This window comes from Achroia grisella, unplaced genomic scaffold, assembly GCF_030625045.1.
Source record: "Achroia grisella isolate CSIRO2021 unplaced genomic scaffold, CSIRO_AGI_Agris_v1 utg149, whole genome shotgun sequence".
NCBI lineage: Eukaryota > Metazoa > Arthropoda > Insecta > Lepidoptera > Pyralidae > Achroia > Achroia grisella.
Window position 1 is genome coordinate 944,487 of NW_026712644.1, and position 12,595 is coordinate 957,081.

The 12,595-nt window shown below is 32.4% G+C and overlaps 1 protein-coding gene across 1 annotated transcript in view; it reads right to left on the bottom strand.

Annotated features, from left to right (window-relative positions):
• Positions 1-3,395: 3,395 nt before the first annotated feature.
• The window catches only part of LOC131840795 (uncharacterized), a 78,310-nt gene continuing 69,110 nt past the window's right edge, over positions 3,396-12,595 (bottom strand). Inside the window, exon 2 of the mRNA XM_059188993.1 lies at positions 3,396-3,551. Coding sequence (XP_059044976.1) covers positions 3,396-3,551 — 156 coding nt within the window. The remainder of the gene's footprint in view (positions 3,552-12,595) is intronic.

A 12,595-nucleotide genomic window follows, 5' to 3' on the forward strand; every position in this document is an offset into this window, starting at 1 on the left:
CAATTTTCTTTCTAGATATATGGGAGACTGGTGGTCCTAAAGCAATTTTTTTTCCAATTTTATTTTTCATATTTTTCAGCATTAAAATTACATATATAGTAGCTGATCTGGCAAATGTTGTTTTCCTATAAATATTAATATCGCTATAAAAAAAATAGGGGTTCGTGATAGAACGCTGAAAATTTAGGGTTGTATATATTTTTAATGCCACGTTTTAAAAAATTAATAAAATTGACAAAAAAAAAACGTTAGGAGTGGACAGCCATTATCACTTAGGGGTATGAAAATTTGATAGTAGCCGATTCTCAGACCTGCTGAATATTCATATAAAATTTCATCAAAATCGGTTAAGCCGTCACGGTGAAGTATGGCAACTAACATTGTGTTAGGGTTCACATAGATATTGTCGAAAAATCTGATATTTTATATTAAAAGAAGGTAGTTTAATTACTTGGTATCGTTAAACTAGTTGCATATAACCCCCACTCATATCTTCTCTGTATAAAAGGGAGGGTTTTTGTAGGCCGCGGCATTCGGTCTTTGAGCACAGGATGTGCTGGTTGTATTTTAATTGCTAAAATGAATTGTGTTAGAGACATAGTTAAATTAATGTTATATAGTTGTTATTTTATTATAATACATACTTTTACTAGTACATAGAGTTGATATATCTAACAATTCTAACACGAGAATTTTATATATATAGAGTTATATACATAATATCAGTCATAGTGATTACAATAGATGGAGCCCAACACGTAAATTTGATTCAGACAACTGAATGATGAGTCATTGGGAACGACATACGCTATTGTTTTTCCGAAACAGCGTATTTACCACTGTACCACTAAGGTCACAGCTGATTTAATTAAACGTCGTTTAAGTTTTTACGTCATGTTTTTACTTCATTTGCATTTTCCCCATAGAACCATTTGTTTTTTTACATTATGACCCGAAAACAAGGAGGTTAGAACTAAACTCACTTCCACCGTAAAAAGATAATTAAAGTTGGGAATAGCAGAACTGGGTAACAGAGGGTTCAACTTTTAGTTTTAAGGTTTATCGGTCACAATCCAAATAAGGATTACAGTTTGTAGAAAACCGCACTGTGGAGGACCGCCATTCATTCAGATGATCAGGATGGTATTTTAGTTTCTCGGGTGGTACGGTGGTGAAAGTCAGCAGGTGGTATTAATCCAAACAAATCCCCAGAACACTCCCCGTGGTTGCTGTAGAAAATGCACAGAGATGCAATATCTCGCCGCAATCTCATCAATTAAGTCAATGGGTCGAGCTCGAGAGAGTGACGTTGACACAAAGACGTTGATTACCAATGATTCTGTCTACTCGGTTCTGATTTAATTAAATGTCATTTAAGTTTTTACGTCATGTTGCATTTTCACCATAAATCATTTGTTTTGTTGTAACTGTCTAATCAGAAATGTATTTTATATTCTAAATTTCTATTTGAATTTATTTCTTTTATTGTACATTCTTGTTTTGGTACATTAATTTCTGTTGTACAATACTTTCTGAATATAGAATAGAATTTATTATTAACTCGTTTTTACAGTTATAACATAAGAAGTACAAGAATAATTTACACATTAAAAAACGTAGTCAAACCACAACTCAGCATAATGCTGGAAAAATTGAATTTCTTCTATTCTGAGAAACACTGTTTCTCAACTGTATCTATATAGTGATTGTAACTGGCTAGTAAGAAATGTGTTTTATATTCTAAATTTGTATTTAAATTTATAGTTCCTTTTAGTACATTCTTGTTTGTTACTTTCATTCTATTCTGTTATATGTCAGTCCATCCTAATATAAATTTTTCTCCGTATACCAAATCCTTTTCTTTTTCTTACCTCAATTTATAATAAAATACAACAAATTATTTATTTTCTCTTTATTGTACTAGAAGTATAATACAAAGTACATTTATTTCTCTTCACAATCTATTTCGCGTTAAATTTTATAAGAATCCATTCATTCGTTTCGTAAATGTTTACAAATATACAGACAGATATACTTTCGGATTTATAATGTTTGTATTTTAATATCCTTGCATAATACACACAGCGCCATCTAGTCCCAAGCTAAGCAAAGCGTGTGTCATAGATATTAGTCAACCGACAGATATAATTAAACACCTTTTTGGAAGTACATACATAATATACATACTCAGACTGACGCAAACAATCATACTCATGAATGCAAACATTTGTACTGTGGCAGGAATCAAACTCACAACCATCGTAAGTAAAGCGGTATTCTAAACCGCTCAACCACCGACGCTGTTCTGTAGGTGTATTTACGACCTTATCAATTACGATTCCAATATATTGTTTAGTGTCAAATACAAATTGACATAGATGTAAAAAAAAATTTAAAGCAACACAATTCCTCGAAAGTAAGTTTCCTCAGGAAACCATCGTGATAAATTCACGGTTGATTTATCAGGATGGGCTAACTGACCTGACTTCATGTTCATTCTATCATCCTCCACTGGTGACCAGCGTCCCTGGAAATAATTGTGATAAATTCCTAGTCAATTTTTATGATGGGCTAACTTACCTGACATCAAGTTCATTCTATCATCCTCCACTGGTCGCTTGGAAATAATTGTGATAAATTCACTTGGTTCATTCTATCATCCTCCACTGGTGATTTGGAAATAATTGTGATAAATTCCTAGTCAATTTTTATGATGGGCTAACTGACCTGACTTGACTTCATGTTCATTCTATCATCCTTCTAATTGTGATAAATTCCTAGTCAATTTTTATGATGGGCTAACTGACCTGACTTCATGTTCATTCTATCTCCACTGGTGACCAGCGTCCCTTGGAAATAATTGTGATAAATTCCTAGTCCACTGACCTGACTTCATGTTCATTCTATCATCCTCCACTGGTGACCAGCGTCCCTGGAAATAATTGTGATAAATTCCTAGTCAATTTTTATGATGGGCTAACTGACCTGACTTCATGTTCATTCTATCATCCTCCACTGGTGACCAGCGTCCCTGGAAATAATTGTGATAAATTCCTAGTCAATTTTTATGATGGGCTAACTGACCTGACTTCATGTTCATTCTATCATCCTCCACTGGTGACCAGCGTCCCTGGAAATAATTGTGATAAATTCCTAGTCAATTTTTATGATGGGCTAACTGACCTGACTTCATGTTCATTCTATCATCCTCCACTGGTGACCAGCGTCCCTGGAAATAATTGTGATAAATTCCTAGTCAATTTTTCATGACGGGTTAACTGACTTGACTTCATGTTCATGCTCTCATCCTCCACTGGGACCAGCGTCCCCTGGAAATAATTGTGATAAATTCCTAGTCAATTTTTCATGACGGGTTAACTGACTTGACTTCATGTTCATGCTCTCATCCTCCACTGGTGTGTCCCTCTAGCCATGATGGGTGACTTCATGTTCATTCTATCATCCTCCAGACCAGCGTCCCTTGGAAATAAGGTCGCTAGCTGACCTGACTTCATGTTCATTCTATCATCCTCCACTGGTGACCAGCGTCCCTGGAAATAAAAAACTAGTCAATTTTTATGAACCTGACTTCATGTTCATTCTATCATCCTCCACTGGTACCATGGAAATAATTGTGATAAATTCCTAGTCAATTTTTCATGATGGGCTACCTGACCTGACTTCATGTTCATTCTAATTACCATCATATCATCTAATTTGCCATATTTTGTCCGCATGGTAAACAGTACGGTATGTGATCTTTTATGGAATGTTAGAAATTTCGCAATGGCTGTATGACATTCTCGTATCTCACTGCACTGTAATTAGCTCACGCCCCTGCAAATTAAAGGGAATGATGGAAGCTAGAGAATGTTCTATGCATGCATAACTACAATCCTTACTAACATCATAAGTGTGAAAGTAGCGATGTTAGTTACACTTTGACCCAAAAACTACTGAACCGATCATCATGAAACGTACACATATTCTTGGAGGCATTGGAATGAACATAGGATATTTTTTATTTAAAAACGATCTCGGATACTTATTTAATGTATTCAATTCGAGCGAAGCCGCGGGTCAGAGCTAGTTTGACATATAGTATACAGTTTTATTTTTAAATATTCTTTATTGCACTTAAATACATTTGTAATTATATATTAATTACAACTAATGTTAACAAAGGAGGACGTATCTCTAAAAGAGATCTCTTCCAGTCAACCCAATATAGCGTGGCATAGGAAGTATTGAGTGGGTCAAAATGTAAAAATTTTTCGTAGCAAAAGAACTTTATATAATTCCTAGCAATTAAATTTAAATTCAAATTCAGAATTATAAATATCTTTATTCATGTAGGTCTATTACAGTCTTACGATATGTCAAATCTACCGTCAGTTCAGAATGATTTCGAGATGAGAAGAACTGACAAGAAACTCAGCTCGTATTCTTTTCAAATAAATGTTGTACATGTTTACAATAATACAGATTCATTTTTAAATACAAATTTGGGAGAATAGAGAGACCAAATAACATCTCACTACTGAGCACACCTGTTTTAGTTACTTGTCCTCCAAAATATTATAATATATATATAATTCATATTTTTTTAGTAAATACATACCTACAATATATATATATATATATACTAAAATATACGTACAATACACCCAGACCGATACAAACAGTCATACTCATGAATACAAACATATGCACCGTGCGAGGAGTCGAACCCGCGACTGGAAGTGAAGCGGTGTGCTAAACCGCTATACACCGAGGTTCTCATAAAACGGTATTCATTCCAACTGTATGATACTGTAGCTGTAAACGGTTCTCAATTTAGTTTTGAAAAGCTTGGTACCGAGCGGCAGCAGTTCATTAGTTTTGTTTGGGCTGTTAACTTAATACCGGAAAGTCGCGCTTCACTGAGCGGAACAGTTTCATTTTGAATAGTAACTAAATTTTTTTCTGTTTTTTGTAGTTTACTTACACAAAATGTGACGATGACAATCCCATCATACCTATACTAAATATGAAATTAAAAAAAATGTCAACTTAAAAAACTTAAACTAATGTGTATTAGGCACATTGATTTAAGTAGAAAAAGTATAATCCATCACATTTAAAATAAGTATTGTTGCTAAGTAACAGTTTGTATGTAACGTGCAACTGTGATCGGCACGAAAGTAAATTATATTTACTGCTATATATATAATCCACTGAATATCTCTATTAATGTGATACCACCTAGAATATTCTAGAACAATAACTTGGCTGTTCGAATTGAAATATAAGGTAAACGTGTTAACGTAAAAGTATTGTTTTTTTAAGAATACAATATTCTTTTTTTTGACCCATGTACGTATATGGATAAAAACTCAACCGAATCGTTGTTTTTTAAGGAAAAATTTTTTTGTTAAATTGATGCATTTAAAAAAAAGTAATTCAGGCGAAATTTTAGCCAATTCTCAATTGAATCTTTATGCGGATAGTAGAGAAAAAATACTAATAAAAAAAACTGACGTTCAGAAGCAGCTATAGTATCCTACAGATTTTTAAAGTGAATAATTAAGAGAAATTATAGTCTCTTTCTACCTAATCCATAAAGAAATTGGCACAAAGATAGATTAAATAAAACGCGGTCATAAAAACAACAAGCTTGATTCAACGGAGTGAAATATTTGAGGTGATTTGAAACTTTCTTAATAATGTTTAAGGAATTACAAACAAAATTCATAATTAGTAAGTGCGCCTCCCATCAGATAAATGTTATAATCTGTATTGTCAACAAAGATCCGGTAAACGCAATTAAAACTTTGAGCAATGACCACAAGTCACAAAATAGAGCGATAGACTTATCAAATGTATTCATAATATTAATACTAGATTTTATGACAATCTTGCTGTCCCCAAGCATCGTTTAGAAAAAGTCAATAGGTCTATGGGAATAGGTATTAAAATTTACAATAAGATACCAAAGGATATACTGAAATTTCCCTTAAATAAATTCAGAACGTCTCACAAATTATATTTACTGAGCAAAGCCTAGTAATCACTAAACGATTATTTGAATGACAAGCGTGCATGGCAATAGTTGTTCATGCACGGGATTTCCATTTAATGTTAGATATACACACCTATATAAAAGTACATTGTAAATAAACTGGCTTTTAAAAAAAAAGTAATTCAATTGAGTTTCTTGCCAGTTCTTCTCAATTGGATCTATATACTGAACTACGGACGGTAAGGAAAACAATTATAATATAAAAAAATTGACGTTTTGGCGGCTAAAATGTCCTACATGAATAAATATTTTTTGGATTTTAATTTCAAAATAATTATTCTAAAATAAATATGCAAGTCATTTTTAAGACCGTCCAGTTATGTCAATTGGGAATAATATGGTAATTTTTTTTACTCACTTTCAATCTTTGCGTATTGCATAGCGATTAAATATAAAAATCTCTTGCCTGAAGAATTAACATCTTACAAGATCATCTTTCAAATAATCGTTCACCGAATAGTTAGCTTAATAGCTTTTATTCAAAAACTATTTCTTAATAAGATCCATATACTTGAATACCACCAAGGTGATATAAAAAACTATATTCCAATATTTAGTGTGGGGATTTTAAGGTCACAATTCCATGATAATGACAGTAGTTGATTGATTGACTGATAAGGAGTTTTTGCTAAACAAAACAGCCTCGGTTGATGGCTACTCGAACACTGATTTTATTGCTAAAAGAAATGTAATGAGGTGAAATGCGTCATGAGATGAAATTGCATGTGTCGGTAATTCGCACAGTAAGCAGGCAAGTGTACAAATACTTTTATGATCTTGCGTGCTATCTGTTATTTTGTATTCGCTCAAAATCAGAACAACAATAATGTATATCTTTTATTAATATCTTGCAGTCCCCTCCAATCGATCCCCCGAAACGGGGATTGAAATTACGACGGCCTGAGCCGAGGTTCGAACCTCTAGTGGTGCCCTCAGACTAAATTCATATCCTTCAGGCGGGAGTTGGCCTTCAGCCGCTGTATAAGTCTTTCCTTTGGTTTTGAGTACCACCTGCACTCGCCCTATCGTTCCGTGAAGCTGTAAAGGCCAGCTGCGGCCAACAATATTAAAGTAGTTTTTTGAAAAAAGTCGTAGCAGTCCGCCAAAATCTTATAAAGTATACCACACCATAAATAAGCCTCAATTTGTGGACTTGCGGAGGATCCGCATAAAAGGAAATTGTCGGTACATCTCGCAGTATAATATTTCGTTGCTTTTCAACGTCCAAATTGATTTCATAGTACCTGAGTTTGAATTGAAGTATAATTTAATAATGTGCAGATTACATGCTCAGGATATATCAGTAATATAAAATATTAAATTAAATAATGATGTGACCAGTTTTGATTCAATAATTCCTCAATAATATTATAAATGAGAAAGCAACTCTATCTGTCTCTCTGTCTCCCTTTCGCGTCAAAACTACTGAACCGATTTAAATGGAATTTCGTAGAGTCTAGACCAGTGATTCCCAAAGTGACCTGTATCGACCCCCAGGGGTCTACGGCAGCGGTCATCTTCATGTTTGTAACACTAAACTTTACTACAGTTAGAAATTTATAAAAAAAATTAATATCAGGTAAAAATGGGAGGTCTACCCAAAACGAAAAAAATGGCAAGGAGTCTACGACACAAAAAAGTCTGGGAACCTCTGGTCCTCCTCAGTCTTCCTCAGGTGGACATATACTAATTTTTAATGCGAAAAAAAGGGTATGGACGTCATTCTTGGCCGGTGCAAACATTTGTATTCATATGTATGATTGTTTGTATCGATCTGCGTGTTTTCTATATATATTATGTATGTATTTACAAAAAAAAATATGTAAGTATTTATATCAGTTGTCTAGTACCCATAACACAAGCTCTTACCGTGGGACTAGATGACGCTGTGTTAATTGTCCAGGATAATTTATTTATGTTTATTGGATAAATTTTATTACCAATATTTTAAATGAAATATGATTATTATAGTAATGCAGGAATGCAGATAATTTCGCAGTATATATATAAGATCGATGACTCTACTGACTGACCATTAAATCGTGGAGTGTCTAGTAATTCCCTGTTCATTACATTCAAAAGCTTAAATATAAGTCTGATATAGTGCTAATTGCTTTCAATTAAACTAATTAAAAGCTTAATTTTTTTTCTTGCACAATAAAAATGCCGATTAAATTGTTTGTAACTAAGTGACAATTAAAAATAAAGATTTTTATGTGGGTAAAAAAATTTATTGTAATTTGTTTTATTTTTAACTCCGGATGCAAATATTCAAAATCAAAGCAATAATCATTTATTCGTGTAGGATATTTTAGTCCCTTGTGAAAGTAAAGCCTTTTGTATTATACTAGCTACTCGCCCCGGCTTCGCCCAGGTGTACATGTATTATACATATTGTAATGGATCGGTGCACTGTATGGGTGTCTAAATAATGAAAACACGTATAGAATAGTAAAATATATTTAAATACAATTGCCAACTATCCAAAAGACAATGAGTGAATAATAAAGTGACATATATCAAATAACATGACATATAAAAAAGAACTGTTCTAGAATATATAAATTTAAAAATAATAACAATATCAAAGGAGTTCGGCGGTCGGTCGCCAACACATATAAACCTTCCTCTTGAATTGCGTTGCGTAGTTTTAAAGATTTAAGCATATATATGGACAGACAGCGATAGTGACTATGTTTTATACTATGTAATGATTTTCTCTTCATCCTTACAGTCCAGTCTTAATAATACAGATGCAATTAGAGAACAACTGACAAGAGATTCAACTAAATTTATTTTGCAGGCAGTTCGTTAACATTATATTAACACAAGTGTATTTATATATTGTGTGATTTATTATGTATATATATATATTTACACGAAAATATATCTATGATATTAGTATCTAACTCAAGCTCTGCTTAGCTTAGGACTAGATAGCGGTAAGTTGTTCTGGGATATTAAATATGATTAAACAGAAGTTCTAAATTTATTTAGTTAAATTCCATTACTATTTACACTCCATAACACAAGCTCTGCTTAGTTCATGACTAAATATATATAAATTGTTCTGAGATATTAAATATGATTACGGTAGATTTGACATATCATAAGAGTCTGTTATAGACCTACATGAATAAAGATATTTTGAATTTGAATTTTGAATTTGAATTAAATAGAAGTTCTAAATTCAAAAATCCATTATTTACTTAAATTCCAAACCCATTTCTATATATGATTAAATACAAGTTCTAAATTCAAAAATCCATTATTTACTTAAATTCCATACCCATTTCTATATATGATTAAATAGGAGTTCTAAATTTAAAAATCCATTATTTATTGAAATTCCATTCCCATTTCTATCCGAATATTTAAAAAAAGAACATGACGCCTGATAAGCCCCGATCTTTGACGCCATTAAAAACTGAGATACGAGATCGATGGGTTTTCGAAGAAACACATATCCGGTACAACGCTTGTCGATATCAGGATTATCCGTATTTGGGGGATGACACTAACAAGGGTTAGATTTTCTGGCCCGTCGCCGCGGTGTTCCTGCTCCAATAGGGTGGACGATTGAGGGGTTAATTGGACAGTTTAACTGGGTATTTTTTAACCGTTTACAGGGTTAGTTTGTAGTGTGTAAATTTTCGGGAAAAATCTTAGGATGTTTATACTTGAAAATTGAAGGGTTTATTAAGTTAAGATATAGTGTGAGGTATCAGGAATTAAAAATTGTAAAGTAAACACATAGTTGCTTCATGTTTAAGATAACATGTGTATTGGCTTTACAATTTTATAGATTAAGGGAATATAAAGTAAGACTGAGACGGAACGTCAGACGCCAGACCCTATATACATAAGGTTTGAGGGCAATTAAAAAAAAATAGGACTTTTTTTCTGTCATTCATATTTTAGAATTATTTGTATATTGTATACTTCTTAATGTGCATTAAAGACGTATTGTCATTCAGAGTTAAAATATATATGTATATTCTAATAAACAATGGTCACAATTTTCTCCTACTATCTTGTTTTAAAGCTGACCTGTTGTCATTGATAAAATAGAAAAACGCAACATAATCTGTCCATCCGTTTAGTATGACGTATGATGACATCAAAACCATATACAAATACATAAAACATTTTATAGCGAGCATAACTGTTAAATTATATTATTTGCATAGGTCCAAAATACTGTTTTCACCCATTACATATATATAGAGAGTCATTACAAAATTTATAATGTTTATTGTTATTACATTATCCATGTCAATGGGAAAAATTATATGCCTCATAACAAAAGTTAAAATTGTAATTAAGTCCACACATTGAGTCATTTAAGTAGTCGTTTCTAATAAGCTTCAGAGCAGTGTTTTTTTTACATGTACAAAGGGGGCTGTCTGTAAAACACTATCTGGCAATTTATTATGTATAAATGTTTGTTTACTTTTTTGGACGACAATGGCATATTTAATTTATTTTTATTCCTTGTATTACGTGTGTCCCTATTTTCATATATATATTGAGGTAAGAATGTCTTTAAAGCGTTCTCTAAGAGATTCGCGACACGGTAAATTATATATTGAACGTGTTGTAATATAAAAAATTCTACATGGCTCTTCCCCACAATATAATACCATACGACATTATACTATGGAACTAACTAAAATACACTAGTTTCGCTGTTAGATTGTTCGCAATCAGTGTGAATTATGTTCCATCAATTTATTATTATTTCATCGGTCGCATCAACAAATCCATGATGTATCGAAGTTGTCGTTACTTTTTTACATACAATTTTTTTTATTGAATCTAGATTATTTATAAACCAGTTTAGAACATCCTCGCAATATTTATATTATTAAAATCCGTATTTCTTTTCACTTTGAAAATAAGTGATGTCATCAGCAAACAATACTATGTCAAGTATGTTTTGAAACTGGTATGGTAAGTCATTTATATAAACAAGAAAAAGTCAAGTATAGACAATTTCATATTATTTAACTACGATCGATTCGCAAATATGATCCAATGAGTTCTGGAGGATTTTTCTCTAATTCCATAATGTTAGTTTGCGTAATAATATCTCTGTCAACGCAATCGACTCTAGAGAGATACTAACATTCTCATCCGCCTTGTTTCACATGGACTTAACTAACGACCGACACGATTATGAAATAAATAGTATTAAAAACTAAACGAATAGAGTCGCAAAAATCAGACTAAATCCTGTATCGAATCTAAAATTTGATATATTGTTTTTACAGATTTAAATTTTTTTATGAAAAATAATGAATATAGTATAGTGTCCGCCATTCATTTCGGAAGATGACAAGATTAGCATGACGTCAGCTCAGATAGTTCGTCCCAACAATTTTAGTAAAGTACCTGCCATTCATTCCGGAAGATGACAAGATTAGCATGATATCAGTTCAGTTAGTTCGTCGTGACAATTTCACTATTATTTAACTACGATCGATTCCAGGGGCGACCGCGTGGAGGTCGACCTGTTACTAATATCTCTGACTTCGACTCTGATACTAACATTCTCATTCGCCCTGTTTCACATGGACTTAAATAACAACCTTAGCCTCTTTCTTAGTTTCTTTACTGTAAAATTTTTATCAAAATGATTTTATATTATATTTAAAAAACGATTATATGATATATTTGTATCGTGTAAACTTCCATTTAATCTGTTTTTAAAAAATATATTTATACTACGAACCAATCCAAATAAAATAGCGAAAGGTTGCGTTCAGAAAATTCAGTATAATCAATATACCCTTAAATCATCCCTTCAGTTCGCAGGCAACGAAAGGTTATATCATGGAGATTCATAAAACGCTAACCTTTAATGTTATTTAATAAAATAATTGAACCACCTCTAATTGAAATTTGCCGAGTAAATGTATTTCGGAACGCGTTTCAACCAATGCTGGTACAATGTCAATATTGATTAAAACTAGTTTGTGCCGGCCAGAACTAGTTTGAACTGGTTTGTGATACCTACTAAATCTAATGAACGGGCCTTGAAAACGGAAGCTGAATAGTTAACAAATGAAGCGGTTTTGTGGTTATGCAAATTTTGTTAACGGTTACTTTGCGAACTGCTTTATTTGTGAAAATGCATTGCTTTATTAGAAACTAGGGACCTATTACGTTCTTCGCACGGGTTGAATTTGATATTTTATTCAAATAAACTTGTTGATTAAATAAAACATTATACAACTAACACAGCGCCATCTGGTCTCAAGCTAAGTAGAGCTTGTGTTATAGATACTAGAGAACTGATATATATACTAGTACAAAAGTAAATAAATAAATAAATAAACAACCCTGGACAATTAACACAGCGCCACTTGGTCTCAAGCTAAGTAGAGCTTGTGTTATAGTTGTTCATGAGAACTGATATAAATATATAGTAAACAAAAGTAAATAAATAAATCTAAACAACCCTGGACAATTAACACATTTGACGTTCATAAGCGGCTGGTCTCATGAATAAATGATTTTTAAGTGAATTTA